The 17,327-nt window shown below is 36.8% G+C and overlaps 1 protein-coding gene across 5 annotated transcripts in view; it reads right to left on the bottom strand.

Moving 5' to 3' along the window:
* Erc1 (ELKS/RAB6-interacting/CAST family member 1) overlaps window positions 1-17,327 on the bottom strand; it is a 546,275-nt gene that overhangs the window by 39,373 nt on the left and 489,575 nt on the right. For all 5 annotated transcript variants that reach the window (XM_071610305.1, XM_027951274.3, XM_027951275.3 and 2 more), the window contains one exon: window positions 796-984. In XM_071610305.1, the coding sequence (XP_071466406.1) occupies window positions 796-984 (189 nt within the window). The remainder of the gene's footprint in view (window positions 1-795; window positions 985-17,327) is intronic.

Genomic DNA, 17,327 nt, shown 5'->3' with positions numbered 1-17,327 from the left:
TTCTAAGCGATAACCTAGGGCAGGTTAATAGACTGTTCGTAACCCTCCTTTCTACATCAGTCCTTTGTGATACATAAGCAAGTATCTCTGGGGGAAGAATCAAATGGCACTTCCTTGAAATGATAATGCCAAATATCTGTTGAAGACTATTCATGTTTAACAATCTTGAATGAAACAGAAGAATGGTGGTTACCAGGGATGGGGGAGAGGGAGGAGGTTGAGGAGATGTCAGCAAGAGGGTTCAAAACTTAAGTTAGAAAGTAGGAATAATTCAAGAGATCTATTATACAACAAGCTGCTTATTGTTTATAACAATGTTTAAACTCCTGAAAATCACTAAGGAGCTGATTTTAATTAATTCTCATCACACACACACACACACACACACACACACACACACACACACATATATATATATATATATATATAAAATAAAGAAAGCATGTGAGAAATGTGTAGCTTGATTTATTAGACATTCCAAAATGTGCACACATCAAAACAGTATGTTGTCCATGATAAATACCTTTTTTTGTTAATTTAAAAAATAAATTTAGGACAGGAGATGCAGCTCAGTGGTACAGTGTTTGCCTAGCATATATGAGGCTCTGAGTTCCATCCCCAGCAAACACAAACTTTAAAAAGTAAGCAAACAAAGAAAAAGGAAAAAAATTAAAAGTACAAATCAATTAAAAGTGATATATGGAACCTTCTCCCCCAAGGTAGCGCTCATTGTATCAACCCAAATATCAGTTGAACTTTTCTAGGTTCTTGTCAAAGCTCAACTGAGAGACTTACCTGTTCCTGGGTCATCTTCTGCAGCTCATTTTCCCAAGCTGCCTGGTCATCATCCAAGTTATAGGAAGCTGGTGGAGTGAGTCCACGAAGGATTAGGGGGTCTCGGTCATGGCAGAGGGCCGTCAGGTGTCCAATATACAACTTTAACTTGCTTCTATTTTGGTCAAGTTCTAACAGGGGTTGAATAATCTGAGATGGAAAAAAAACGAGGAAAGTCAAGATCAATCTGAAAAGAGAGGTTTAAATATTCTTTATGTCTCTCAAGTCAAATAAAATGACCCAAGACTAAAAGCTCTTCTAATTACTATTACAATCTTCAGGATTATAAAGAGAAACAGTTCCACATACTGCTGCACATTTACATAGTCAAAACCCACCACCACTCTGGGAGACAGAGCATGCTGGCCTAGTATATTAACACCAGACCAAGATTTCTGTATTTGGGGGTGGGGGAACTGAACACAAGACCAGCTTGTGTTTTACAGAGATGCTATTCCCAATGTGGAAAGTCTCTAGTTAGCTCGCAATTTTTCTTTTCACTTCTTTGGAGGTAGTAGGTTTCAAAAATTTGCTAGTGAAAATTGCTCATCTGAAAGCCTGGACTACATACACTTCATTTGTTCCTCCACCTCCTGGAATAGAAGAAAAATTCTGTCTCTGGAGAAAGTGCATGTTTTTCTTGGCCAAGAGATGTGATGAGAGAACTTATTACTAAATCTGCCTCATCCTGGCTTAGCTCCCCTCATTCATTTCACAGAGGCTATCCAATATTCTTTTTAAACAGTGACTGATAAATCCTTATATAATACCATACACCTGACTCTTAGCCAAGGACTCTAAAATTCCCAGTTGTAACACTGGTTCTGTACTTTTTTAAAATAATAGACCTACTCTAAATTTCTTTTCTACTCCCTTTACCCTGGTTGAATAACTATTGAGGGCACACTAACTGACTGCTGACTTCTGCCCCAGAATTTCACTTGACAACCCTTGTGGCAATACTCTGGCCAGATATTTGATAGTCAGTCACAGCTTGGGGTGTTAAGGAAGAGTTGAGCCCAGTCCTGCATCACAGCACGCTGAAGTGCTGGAGCAGTATGCACTTGATGCACAGCAGCTGTGGGAGCTGTAAGCATTGCCAAAATGCCAGCCATTCTCAGAGTGTTCCCAGGGCTTCCAGGGCAGAGCTCTGCACCTGTTGTATGTCATCAAGGCTGGCATTTTTTCAACAGAATACCTCTGACCCACCTCATGAATGAGGAGCTCAATAATCTTCAAGTCAACAGAAACGCCTGGTATTACTTTCCATAGTGACACTGATTTCTCAGTGGACCCTACAGAAAACAATCTTTAACTTACTTAGTGAGATCACATTTCAGAGTTTAGGCCTATAGAGTATGATACAGAAATTGGGGCATAGCTAGGCAAACCAGAGGAAAATAAATCAATTCAGCATTATTGTAATTTTTACATTTATATACACACACACACACTCTTCTACAAGGATCACAGCTAAATACTAAAGTATTGCTGTAGAAGGCTCTTAGGCTTTCTAAGAGACCCCCTAATCAGCAGGCGCATGGTACCAGATCTGCTCTGGAATTTCCTAGTTATGATAGGCATATCAACACAGCAGTCACAAAAGAGAGTGTCTCAATTAGGCAGAAGGTTTGAATTTAAACAGTTATTCACAATCACCACCAAATTCTCAAAAAGAATTGTATTTTATTTCTGAACTCTAATACACATTCACTGTAGAAAGTTTTAAAACTTTTATGTATATAAAGTTGGTACGTCCGTGACAAAAGTCATGGTTTTGATACCACAACCCCTAGAACTGCAAGTAATACATTCTTATCTCATTTTCTTTCTTTCTTTTTTCAGCTTGGTCTTCTCCATCTTCAGAGACACACTGACAAAAAATCACTTTTGAGATTCTTCATTGGATTTGTGCAATTTTTTTCATTCTGTGTATGTAGCTGCCAACACAAAAATGCTACATCTGGCCTGCAAGGCTGAAAGAGCTGCTATCTTAGGTCATTACCATTTTGGATTGGAAAACTGTAATAAGAAAGTGCAGCCACTTAGGAAGGGGACAATACAATAAATGGTCATAATGGAAAGGTCATATTCCTAATGAAATGTAGGACAACAGCTCACTACTACTACCATGTGTGGAGATATTGGTTGTTTAGGTCCTTCTTCTTCTTCTTTTTTTTTTAATTTGCTCTGATCAGTTATACATGACAGTAAAATGCATTTTGACACATCATACATAAATGGAGTATAACTTTTCATTCTTTTGATTGTACATGATTTTAGATCCTTATTCTTAATCAAAAAAGGGATTTTAAACTGATTTAAATGCATTTGATGCTGATACACTGGTTAAGTAAAAAAATAAGGCAGTATTTTTGCATACTGAAAATTTCAAATATAATTTAAAAACTCAAAAAGTAACAAATTGAACTTTTCTTTTCCAGGATGAAAAACTCATTCTATGCTATAGTCAAAATGTTTGTGCTTTCTTGCTCTGTCAAATGCACATATTTTAAAAACAAAAGCAAAAATTAGAGAACCTGCTACTTAAAAGTTTATGAAACTCAACTAGCACAGAACCCAAATCTATCCATTAAAACAATGACTTTGGCCTCTCTGGAACATATTGACCATGTCAGTCATGTGGAAAACTCTTATCTCTCCTTTTTCCCCTATCTAATTTGAGCAGTCCACTTAGAAACAAAACTCCGGACTCCCACAAGGTAGAATGATACTTCTTAATCTCAAGAGGGAAGAAGGGTACTTGCCAAATAGAAAAGAGAATGCCTGGTGGGATCTGTAAATTAACAGTTTTTGTCCACATACAACTTCAGTGCATTGCCAAAGGAGTTCTACCAAAAATTATCAGGAATGTGGTCAGGCCAATTTGCTTCTATAATTATGCCAAACTACTGTGTGTGTGTGTGTGTGTGTGTGTGTGTGTGTATTTGCACCAGGAAAAAAGAAGTTAAAAATGAATTTGTCAAGATAACCTTTGGTTATACCAAATATGCCAAAATGTCAGTATTCCCAATGTTATACTTCAAATTGCAAATTGTTAAGAAAATAAATGATAGAAAGGAGACATTTTTGGTTTAAGTATTAAGTGCTTTGTTTGTTCTTACAAGGATCTGTTTGTATTAGATTCTCAAATAGGTTTCATAGGTCAGTATCTGATGGCATATGGAGACACAGGGATAGTGGTCTTGAAGGTGTTTACTTTAACCTCGTTCTCACTTGAGTAAGGTTAGATGAATAATGGGCTCTGGGAAGACAGATGAGTTGCTCCTGTATTGTTTGATACAGAGAGTAACCAGAGCCTACAGTATTTCAATTCTGCAATCTATTTGTCTATGAGATCTGAACATACTTTCTCAGACCAGTTGACTTTTCCATACTGTATACAATGTAGAGAATGAAAGGCCAGCTCCATCAGCCAACAAACGGCCTGCTATTCTCTTCCCACTCTCCTCTTTCTGTCAGATTTTTACTCTAAGTATAGGTTAGTTGTTGCAACACATTCAAGGAAGTCATTTTGAGAGGTACGGCATATACTCATCATAAAGACTCATCATAAAGACTGAATGAAGAGGTACTGAATATTATTTGGGATATTGATATTATTGCCCTCAAGGAACTGGCATTTTATTGTTTGGAAGATACCACTTTTTAAAGCTAACATGTATTGATTACTTACTGAATTCCTGGCAAATTACTTTTATGATTATTCTGTGGCTAGCTCACAGTCTGAATTGGCTACAAAATGTATTGCTCTTTATTTACCTGCTGAAGTCTTCAGAGGCAGGTCCAACTGCCTATATATTAATTAAGTAGTTTTAATTCCTTGCTGGATTATCATTCCACTGTTATCTCTCAATATAGAGTGCATTAAGAAAGACCTGAAAATTACTAACTTTCCAGAAATGTTATTGTTTTAATGCCATTCTTTTCCAGAGGCTCCAGCAGAGAGCTAAACTCAAAAAAAAAAAAAAAAAAAAAAAAAAGGAACAAAATTCATTTATCCTGCCTCAAAGTCTTTATTCCCCCCATTACTACATTTATCTTCTTGTTCAATAACATTCTTCAGAATCAGGAAAAGGAAGGACAGTGTGTTAAGCCTCTTTGCAAAGGTTTGGAGCTACGTGTTTAGCATTTTTTAAAAAAATACAGTAAAACCCTATAAATATTTTCCTTATACTGATCAGATATACTGCATATCAAATCACAATTAATAAAACAAAAATAATTCAGTTAGACATTCAGTGAATGCCTTTGTGTCATGCCAGCTTTAATTGATGAGACTATTAAAAATAACATGTAGTCCTACTCTATAAAATAACATAATTTTGTTGTTGGGTGTATATAAATATTTAAATTGTGTGAATACTTATTTTTGTTTTAACTTGAAAAAAAATTTTTTTTTTGGTAATGGGGATTGAACCCAGGAGTGCTTTACCACTGAGTTTGTATCCCCAGTCCATCTATTCATTCATTATATTTTTTAAATTAAAAAATATTTTTAGTTGTAGATGGACACAATACGTTTATTTAATTAATTTATTTTTATGTGGTGCTGAGGATCAAACCCAGTGCCTCATATGTGCAAGGCAAGCACTATACCACTGAACTACAACCCCAGCCCTCATTCATTATTTTGAGACAGGATCTTGCTAAGTTGCTTAAGGCCTGACTAAGTTGCTGAAGCTGGCCTTGAACTTGGAATCCTCTTGTTTCAATCTCCTGAGTTGCTGGGATTACATGCGTTTGCCTCCATGTCTGGCTTAACTTGAAGTTTAATTTACTTCCAGGAATACTCAAATTGCTAAATAAATCCCTTTGCCTTGATTTGAGGTTTAGTGTGATTCAGGCTTCATAAACATGCTTATGAAATTCGACAAGTTTTTATTCTTAATGGCCTCTGAGACCCACCTCTTCGACAATTAGCTTTTCTTTATAATTAATGGATTATTTAAATGTTATTGGGGTTCATTTTGAATCCTACTAAATAAGAAAAAAATTCAGAATAACCCTTACTTTTTACTTCTTCTGCAAGAAACACATGGACAAAACATGGCTAGCATGTCCACACCTAAAATAGCAGTCAAATTTTTATTAGTAGTAAGACCCCTGCATCTAAGATGTCTTTATAAAATACAACTATATAATACCTATCAAAAACAAACCTTGTGGGAGGCTGCCATGTCATGTGACCAGCGTTTTCCCCCTCCTGATTGGTTTGAGGCACTGTCAGTCATCCCTGATGATCTGGCTTCTTTCAAGTAGCCATAGATGGTAGCCCCTATCTTGAGGGTAGAAATAATGCAACCAAATGTGTCTTCATGCGCGGGTGTGCCTTCCTACGTCCCCAGGGATCGAGCTACGCTCACCTGTTCCTTGTGATATTACCCTTTTGTCCTGTTTGGGACAGAACGTTCCATGGAAACGCCCTTTGTGTGTCCCCTTCTCTTACTCTGCTCTTGGGTAGGGCCTTCCTAGATGTCAGTCAACCTGCTGACAGCAGACTTCATGAAGCTAGCCTCAACCCCCTGAAACCTGACCCCTTGCTTCATTTGAATGGCTTCTCCTCAATAAAAGGGGTCAGCACGGTGCTCAATCTCTCTCTTTCTAAGGACCCTTAGAGTCAGAGGAGCCATCACAGCACCCCCAAAGAAAAAGGTATTTCTGTCTCTTGTGTGGTTACATACATTTCTAACATTTCAGGAAAAATTCAAAGCTAGCCTAGCCTAGTTGAAGTTACAGACAGGAAACTCCAGAGCTCCAAATCTTAACCTCTACTTCATATCTATTTTTCATCTGGTTGGCTCCCACAAATAAATTTTATAGAGTGTGATCATTTTACATTTATCTTCCAAAGCAAAAATAAAAATTTATGACAAAACAAACACTCCCCCAGAATATTAGTTACCTATACTATAAACATTTACTAAGTATTTAGATCATTAATTCTATATAAGCAGGACCCTTTCCTTAGCATCCTTATAGAGGACTATTACTACTACCACCTTAATTAATGAAGAATGAAGTTTTGGGATCAGGGAATCACTAGGGCTTAATAATTTCGTTTCCTTTTATCTGTACATACAGGCAACAAGAGGAACTCAGTTACCATTAGGAATTTAAGCCCAAGGGTCACTTGGATCACTAAGATGAATAAATATTCAACAGAAATCTTATTACCTGCAGAAAAATATATGGTTCTAAAAGTAAAAAGTCTCTTCAAAGATTTCAGATTTTTAAAGTTTTTATGGTTTGTTAAAGTGCACTATGAAAACTGCAAAAGACTACAGATTCTGAAAAATGAAGAAATGTAGGACTCATAACAAGTGACCATTTCCTCTTAGTTTTACAGCTCAGAAAGGTGTTGCCAATTTTCCTTTAAGGAAAAAACAAAAAACAAAATGAAACAAAATAAGACATTCTCTATTTCTTGACCCAGATATATAGAGAAAAAATTCTGTCCCCAAAATTTTAAGGAGATAGGAAGCAGGGTTTAGAAAAAAATGAATCTTATCCACAGTACATGTAAGAAGACAAGAATTGGTGTCAACATACTTTATATACAATCAGAAATATGAAAAATTGTGCTGTATATGTGTAATAAGAATTGTAATGCATTCTGTTGTCATTTATTTTTTTAAAAATTCAATAAAAAAGAATTGTAATGCATTCGGCTGTCATTTATTTTTTAAAAAATCAATTAAAAAATGAATATTGCATTCTACACCCTAGAGCTGTTAATTTCACTCTATTCAATTTTTACTCTAGTTAAATATATCCAACCTTATACATTATAGTAAATGTTACCCACATTAAAACTAAGGATGTGCTTAGAGCAGAATGCTGGGGGGCAAGCCTAGTAGTGGGGGAAGGAAATTTGCTGAGCACATTTATATCATCTACTCAGATTTGTAGAGGATGTTAAGGCTGTAGGTAATCTGAAAAACTTGCTTTAATATATTGAAACTTGTAACAAATGAAAATAAAATCATTCACCAACAGGTAGGCTAACACATGTACAGATGAAGATGGCGCAGATAAATGGGACATTAAGTGGAGAGAATGACCCATGAGGCACAGTAGCTGCTATAAGCTAACCAAGCAAGGGCACACACAGTATGTGCTCTGAAGGGATGGCCAGATGAGAAATGAGTAAGAAAACAAAAAACTAAGAAATCTAGAAAACCCTCCATTCTGCTGTATTCAGAAATAGCAGGAGTAGAAATGTGTTCCAAATTCTTCTTCCTTGCTGTTAAAAGTTAATAAAGATGAGGAAACATCTTCAGTTCAGTTCTTGGCTTGCAGCTTTCTCTCCACCATAAATCATTTATTGTGTTTTAGTGAAAAATGGATGGAGGAGTTAAAATATTAGCATGTATATATGTTCTATAAAGTTGTCCCTGCTGTAAAGTTCCAGGGCTATATGCTGATAAGTGAAAAATGAGGGGAAAAAATCTAAGCATGGGGAAAAAATAAGGCAAATGAGAAAAAGAGCCTCACTTTTTTTTTTTTTTTTAATCAGGCAAGCCAAGTGAAGACTGATGCTGGGCTTAAAAGGGAAAATGAGGTAGGCAGTTAGCCACAGGCACTGTAAGTGGTTTTTAGTTCCTTCATGCCTGTGCATACATTCAAGTGCCTAGACTGGTAACTTGTGCTCCATTTTGACCCTTTGAGGTTTTGTGCTCAATGCACCCATTATAATTATTTGCTGCAGTTGAGCACAACAGCACTTCTTGGTGTTATTATACACAGGTGCTAGACAGATGGATCTGAGACGCTGCAACATGCTTGTTGCCTGCTGAGAAAAGCACACTAACAACCTTATCACAACATTTCATTTTCTTCCTTCTCTAATGTACAAATGCATTTGGAGTGGAGGGAATATGCAAGTGAAGTTGCTCAGAGTAAACAAAAGGAATCTCCCTACCTTGACAGTATCTCAGTAAACAAGTATGCAATATAACAGGATGTGAATCTAGATTATGAAGAATACATCTTTGGTTCCTTCTCATAGTCTATAGGACTACAAAGAACAGCCAAGTATGACTATCTATAAACTATGAGATTTGATAGTTTATTTGTACAAAGCCTCCCAAACAGAGGTGAGTCTCTGGAGGACACTCATTTCTATGAATATCACTTATTTCATGGTAAGGTTAAGGGTGTGCATATGTGCATTCATGTGTACACACAGGAGTTGGAAGAGTAGACAGAGACAGTTTGCCATTAGTCATGTTATTATTTCAATGCTAGCATCAAATAAAAAAATAGACTATGCAGATATTTAGAAGTTTACTGCTGAATGCTTGTAGGCTGTGGCCACTGTGGATATCACTCTGTGTCTGAAGCCTTTGGCAGACAAGGCTCCTCATTTAACAGTGCTTAACAAGAACTTAGCCAAAGAGGGTATTGTGGAAGGGGAAGAGAGTTTAGTTACCACCTGGAATCCAGGGGATGATATAAATGTATCTGTAGTTGTATATAAATATCAGAAATAAGGATTTTTCTTTTTGGAGCAAGACAAATTACATACAAGAATTTCATCAGTTAATACTAAAGTTGAACAAAGCCAGGAATGAACTGTGATGTGTCAGAAATGTTTGTGGTTTGGTGTTTAAGATGCCTATGTGTATGCTTGAATTGGCAAGAGGGTGTGAGACAAGATGAGAAAAAAGATCGGAGCAAAATGGACCCCAGCCAGTATGTTAGGTTTCAGTGCCACAAGAACTCTGCATATCTGAGAGGATGAGGAGATGTTCTTAATATTATGAGACAGCACTTCCAGGACTGAAACCAGTCTCAGGACAGGAGGCACAAAAGGTGTCTCTCTAATTTCTTCCTCTCATTACCATTAATTGAAATGAAGTGAGACAGAAGCTAATTCCAGGAAAGCCACGGTACACCCCTCCCACTTCCAATCCAGTAGTTTTGCTTTGTTTCAACGTACTATTATTCTCTAACTTTCCCCTGATAATTCATCTCTCTCCTTCTGCCCTGCTCACAGAGGAATCTTTATTTCTACGCCATGATAGATCCCCCCTCCGCACCCCCCCACCAAAAAAAAAAAAAAAATCCCATACATCTGAGAAGCTAAGAGGGATCTTGGCTGCCCTGACAGAGTTGTCCTTTCTGGATTTACGTCTGCTGCAGTCAATCAGGAAATCATATTTAAAGAGCAAATACTTTCTGAAAATTTTATATGCCGTGAACAAATCCCATGGATTAACGATTTCCAGACATCACCCCTTTCACCTTGGTAGTAATCCAGTCTTGGGGTGGAAAAAAAGATTTGGGAAAAACAAGAATTAGAAAGACTCTTCTCTATCAACTTTCTTTATTTGAGAATGAATCTTTCATGCAGTCACTCAATTGATCTCTCTTAAAATGTTTAAATTGTTTAGCATAACACAAATACTGATGGACACTACCATTTCAAGTTACTAGTCTTTGATACTTTAAAAATTCATTATTTGAGCATATGTCAAAAGAAGCTCAGAAGACTAAACACCAGAAATCCTACAAATTTTGGCTAATGTTATGTATTTTAAAGTGAACAGTCAGGGAAATCAAGATTAAATAACCTAGAATATGATCATCCTTATTATTTTCAGCCAAGGGTACCCTTGTCCTGTTATACATGGTCCCCCCTTTTGGAAGAAGAGCCCATGTGCCCTGATTCTCTCTACACCAAATACAGGCTCACTAAGTGTTGACTGAAGATCAGTTCTGAAGTGCAATGGCAAGAGTGGTATGGTTTATTGAAATGTGTGAGACAGAATGGGCCAAAAGAAGAAACTCCACCAAATGACAGAGTTCACAGATCCTCAGAGGGAAAGGGCAGCATAACAGCAAATGAAAAAATGGGGAATAGGCAGGCTATGTGGAAGAGTTCAAAGAACCAGAAATGGGGAAGTACCCAGACTGAAGTGTGTGCAGCTACGATCAAACAGAGTAACAAAGAGAAAACTAGGTTCCTAGTTTAGGAGTAAAGTGACTTGATACTAAAAAAGAAAAAGAAACAGAAACATCTTAAGTTTGTATAAAATCTTAAAGGGCAGAGACCAAGTTTTTGTACGGAGTAACTAACATATTATGAGTGTTTACAAAATAGGAAATAGAATGAAAGAATAAACTAAACATCAACTCTAGAGGTCAAAGAAAGGGACTAGAGAATGCAGGAACAACTTTATCCCACCATGTTAAGCTCTCTTGCTACAGTAGCAGCTTTTTCCTGATTTTCCTCCCAAGAAGTATACTTTTGCATCAAAGACTAACTGGAGGACTTGTTGTCTGCCTGTTCTAAGCAATCTGCCCAAATATATGTAACATAATTCTGAGGGACTCTTCATTCAATTGCCTCCTAGGCTTCAGCAGCTATAATCTTGCTACCGTTGACAGGAAATAACCTTTTTTTAGGTTATCCACCAGAAGCAAAGCCTCTGCCCTCTTGCTCATTTAAGTAGTAAGAGATCATGCCACTGGGTCTCATAAACTTGTCATTTATCTATCTAATGAACCATCCACACCTCATATCCTAGATATGCAGCATATCAAAGAATATTGTAAAGCCATTTTGAGGTTGATACCTTCTGAGTTTGGTGCTGTACATTTGATGTATCTGAAGTTTCCAGCATCTCTTGATTTTCATAACATGTTCTGTCTCAATGATCATATACTTCTGTACACAAGAACAAAGCATCAGATTTATGTGTTATTTAAAACACACATGTGTGTGCGCACACACACAGGAATGTGGCCTGATTTGTTAGCATCAGGCTCTCCTGAGCTGGAACTCTTGCATCCTGGCATCTCTTGGAATAATGACAACATGCACCATCTAAGAAGGCACAGCTGATTGTCTGGCTCCTTGTCCTTTCCTGCTCTCATGTCAGTCACTTCTTTCATAAAATTCTGTTTTAGCCTGGAGTTAAATTAACTTAGGTGATGCTTTGTGCCTTATGATCTTGACAAAGAACTACTTCTATTTGAATATTCCTCTGGAAACAGCTGCTGTGGTGTTTCAGTACCTTATAGTCCTATATTTAATACATTTAATGTAGTCTCCATTCTTTAGAGCCAGGGAAGGCTGTGTGGATGCTGTGAATATGGCCAGAAACATGACCCATTCAAACACCAGCCAGAAGCATGCAAACCCTTGGCTGGTGACATCATGTTAATCACTGGGTATCCAGTTTCAGACACTGTGGTTAAATTTTTTTTTCTTTTTAACCCAGAGGCTGCCCTTAACCAGAGAAAGATCTGTATCCCTTATGTTGTATGCTATGAAATCTTATGCACTCTGTGAAGCAGTACAGAACTCTTGAGGAACATAGTGCAGTGGTTAAAAGCACAGGCTCTGGAGACAGACTGTCTGGCTTGATTCTAGGGTCTATTAAAATCTAGCTAGGAGACCTAGAACAAGATGCTCTGGTAACATGTACCTTAAAGAGTTGTCATAACCAAATGCCTGTTATAGAGAAAGCTTCTTTAATAATCATTGTTCTTTTCATGCATCTGTTTCACCATCTTTAAAATGGGTATAAAAATGCCTAAGCTTGTGAAGACTTGATTACATGCAATAACTCTACCTGTTATGCTGACCCTCAGGACATTTTAACCTCACTGTTTGTGTGTGGCCTCACCAAGTAAGGTATGTGAAGTGTTGAACACAAAGAATTAGAGAATACAAGAGACCAGGAGTTGGTAAATCACAATCCATGGGCCAAAGCCTATTTTTGTATAGTCCATGAACTAGAAAGGGCTTTTACATTTTGAAGTGGCTGAAAGAAAAAAGAATTATACTTTGTGATATACAGAAATTACATGAAAATAAAATTTCGGTGTTTATATAAAATGTTATTAGATCATAGCCATGCTCATGTGTTTACCTCTTGTCTATGGCTGTTTTCATACTATAACAAAGGAGCTGAATATATTGCCAGAGAGTGAAATGTTAGTGAAGCATAAAACATTTACTATCTGGACCTTTAAAATTTTTTTGCTAATCCCTGCAACAGACCAATCCCTGCAACAGACCGATCCCAGACAACAATTAGAAATTGTAATTTTAAAGAGGAAATTCTTAAAAGAATATTACTGATATCAATAATATTAACACAAACTAAAACATTAGTTAAATGGAAGTTTAGGTTTGGCAAAAGGCATTGAAAGAAAATTAATAGTTGTAAAAAGATATAATTAATAAAATCTCATGGACAGGAAAATTTTGTCAGTGTTAAGGAATCATTGCCTGATGATTCCCAATGATTCCCACCTTGACCAATTACAGAATATGCAGGCTTTGTTTCATTGCTTTTACCTAAATAGTTACTGTGTGCAAGTTAACTTTCTGAACTGTAACTGGGTTTTTAGTTTGCCCTATTTCCTTCTTTCCTTCCTCTCCCTTTCCCGTCTTTCTTTTTGCAGTATTAGGCATTGCATCTGGGGGCAGTTTAACCCTGAGCTATGCCCCAGCCCTGTTTTTATTTTTTATTTTGAGACAGAGTCTTGCCAAGTTGTCCTAGGCTTATGATCCTCCTGCCTCTGCCTCTCAAGCTACTGAGATTATAGGTGTGTACCACTCCAGCTATTCTCTAAATCATGAAAAACTAAAAACAATTTGGGACATTCTTTGAAGAATCATATCTTCTTGATAATGAATATACTCCCACTTCTCACATGCTTCCTTCATTGCACCCACTCAGCCCTTAGCATCATTCTCCAGGATAATGCAGGATGCTCATAACTGTTCTTCCTGTTTCTAGCATTTCCCCTTCTGTCCTTCCTCTACAGACTGAGGAGGCAGTCCACTGGCTGCTGAATGCACTAGACTTAGAGCTTATTTCTTCCTCTCTGACATCCTATGATGATTTAAACATAAGCCTACAGATTATTTCACATTCCTCCCTTCAAAAAGTGGCACATAAGCTCCTCTGCTCCATTAAATGTGGGACAGTTTTAGTGACTCACTTCTAAGGTATAGAGCATAGTAGAAGTAACTTTTGATTCTCTTGTCATAAGAGGCAGTGTAGCTTTCTCCTTGCTCTGATCTCTTGGGTCACTCATTTTGGGTCACCGTGTCATAAAGACACTCTAGCAACCCTATGGAGAATTTCACATGGGGAGGAACTGAAGGTTCTTGCTAAAACCCAGAATGAATTACGAGTAAACTAAGCATCTTGGAATTGAATGCTTCCCCAGTCAAAGTTTTGGATAAATTCAGTATGAAATGACATCTTGACTACAACCCCAGGAGAGACCTATGGACCCAGTCAAGCTGCTCCTGAATTCTTGATCTATAGAAACCACTGAGATAATAAATGTTTAGTATTGTTTTATGTTGCCAAGTTTTGGTGTAATGTTATGTGGCAATGGATAATTATTATATATCTTAAGTGTTATCTATAGTGAACTACCAGGAGTACAGTCAAATTTGTTATGCTGTTTGTGTTTCTATGTTCTTGTCGAAAGTTTTATCTGCCTGGCAAATCCCTAATGCTCCAAGAGTCAGCTCAAGTGACATCTCCCCTGTGAGTCTTTGAGTCTTAAAGTCTTATGGCTTTTCCCATTGCATCTTAGACAAATTTCTCTGCTGAAGAAAATTTGTTATTTGGCATTTGCTTCATGGTCTTTAAATTTTTTTTCCCCCAGGTATGTGGTGCAGTGGAGGCATATAGAAGATAGCTAATAAATATTTTTGAATTAATTTTGTTTTCTCATTTCAGTCAGTTTTAAAGCCAAATAATAAAAGCTCTAAAGCACATTTATGGAATTAGTCTATGTGAACTTAAGGACCCAGATGTAAATAATATGGGAGTGTGGAGAATGTGTTTTTCAGTTTGTGAAAACATGAAGTCAGGGACATCCTGGATCAATTTCTGGAAGATTTAACAATTTGAATACTAGATTTTAAAATAATGATACACTAACAAAACAACAATATGACCAAATTTAAGATGTTTTCATTTGACATCCAGGGTGCCAAAAGCAAAATCTGAGTAACTTATTTCATATTCACATGAAAAGGAACCCAGAAAACTAAGACCTTTCTGTGCTTGCCAAATCCCTCCTCATGTAAAAATTTTGTGATTTGAATCTTAAAATTTAGGAAGGAACAGTGTTATATATATGTTCAGTGTGTGTGCATACACACACACACACACACACACACGTTCTGTTTGACTATCTTTTGATGAAGTGAAATGAAGTTTTCCTAACAAGTGTTTTGCCTTAAAAATCTGAATTTTCACCAAAAAGAACAAGCCATCTGTTTTGAATATTTTATAGACTAAGCCTCTATTTGTGCATTGCTTTGATCTGCTGGCATTATGGGAAGCCAGTGATACAGTCCAGCTATACCTCAATCAACTGTGCTCATTTAATTTACCCCAGAAATGCTGACTGCCAGACCCAGCTGGAAACTTTAGCCTCGTCATTCTAGCATCAGGAAGAAGGAAGACACATCAAGGGAGAACAGTTCTTTTGTTTTGGTTGATGATGCAGTTTTGTGTCCAAGAAAATATTCCTTTAACCTAAAACAGATAGTAATCCTAAAGTCAGACTGTATAGAAAATAAATTAGTGGGGAGTCGAGGACAAGTTAATGAAAGTAGTACCACAAAATTCCACTATAACAAGGCTATTGTTTTATAGATAGGCAGATAAAATGGGAGTCAAAGCATCACTATAAAATAAAAATGTGGTATGATAGTTGTTAGGCCTGTCTTCCAAAGATGGTATTAAAAAGGGGTCCCGCCATATGTTAACTGAGGGGGCTAGTTAATGAACTTAATGATATAATGTTCTAGAAGGCGCAGCTGACTGAATATTGACTGGTGTCAGATTACAGGATAACTTGTTAAGGTGCAGGGAAAAACTAAACCATTAAAAATAGCTATTACTACTATATAAACATGTGAATAAGATACATGTGACTTTTCCTCAGGGTAAACTCTAACTTTTTAAAAAAAACTTTAGGACTGGGGCTGTAACTAAGTGGTAGAGTACTTGCTAACATGTTCAAGGTGGTCCATTCCCTAGCACCACAAATAAAACAAACAACCCCCCCCCCCCAGAATTTTAAAATATTTTGGTGATATTAGAGATCATCAAACTCTAGATGTTGCACATGGGAGACAAATGCTCTACCAGGAGCAACATTCTCAATCCTCACTGATATTTTTGTTCAATAAGTACTTGTGAGCTTTACAAGGGGCCCCACATTTTCAGATGACTGTGGAAAAACAAGATGTGAAGAATTTTATTTTGCACAAAGTGCAGGAATATTTGGTTGTCCAAGAACAATGTCCAAATTACAAATAATAAATATCATAAACAGGAGGAGACAGCTCTTTCTCACTAGTCAAATCCTCATAATTGTTAAGATACAAACCCATGTATCTGAGAGCATATGTTCCAGAGATGCTTAAAAAACTCTTTAATTTTCAGTCTAAGAAATAAATCAAGTGAGTCACAGGACATGTCACCTTAAATCACCCAACAGAAACCACAAAAGTGCAGGATGTACATGTGAAACATTATAAATGCTATCTTAAAAAATACTGAATGGGGCTGTGGGTAAATCTCAGCAGTAAAGTGTATGTTTAGTATTGCAAAACAATGACAACAACAAAATAAATATTAAGAGAAAAATTTGGCTGGGGATATGGCTCAAGCAGTAGCGCTCTCGCCTGGCATGCGTGGGGCGCTAGGTTCAATCCTCAGCACCACATAAAAATAAAATAAAGATGTTGTGTTCACCGAAAACTAAAAAATAAATATTAAAAAAAATTCTCTCTCTCTCTCTCTCTCTCTCTTAAAAAAAGAAAGAAAGAAAGAAAAAAATTCCCCATGCAAAATTACTTACAACTTCATGGGGCCTAACAGGTCTTTGTTTTTGACCTTGAAGTTCATGTAGTCACCAAGCCTGGCAAGAATTACTTAAAACCAGAATTGAGGTAGATTGTAGCTTTTTTTTTTTTCTTCTTCCCTCTTGCTTCTTAGTATTGCTGAAAATTATCCTCATGTCATAAAACTCCAAAAGAAAAAAATTCACTTGTCACCATGAGGTGCTTCTTAAGAGATAATTAGGTTGGACTCAATGTCTGGCTAATGTTATCATGCCTCTGGTAACTGGAGGATAGCTGTAGTGTTGTTCTGACAGTGAGCTCGATAGTGACCCAGTCAGTGGCTCAGAAAAGAAGATTACTATCTTTTATGATTATCTTTTACTTAGAAAAAAATAATTACTAGGAATGTTGGTTTTGTATACAATTAGAAGAATGTTATAACAGGACATAAAAAAAATCTACAAACTAAACAGTGGCAGCAATGGATTTCATGGATATCTTAGGGCTGTATCACCACCACTACTAATATTGTCCTCATTGTCATTTGATTAAGCCACTTCCTGTTTGCCACCCAAAGGGCCATGAGCCCTGAATACATTATTACCTTCACAATAACCTTTGATGTAGG

The sequence above is a fragment of the Marmota flaviventris genome, chromosome 3 (assembly GCF_047511675.1).
Source record: "Marmota flaviventris isolate mMarFla1 chromosome 3, mMarFla1.hap1, whole genome shotgun sequence".
Lineage (NCBI taxonomy): Eukaryota > Metazoa > Chordata > Mammalia > Rodentia > Sciuridae > Marmota > Marmota flaviventris.
Note: the sequence above shows the minus strand (reverse complement) of the source record. Positions and strands in the feature narration are given on the sequence as shown.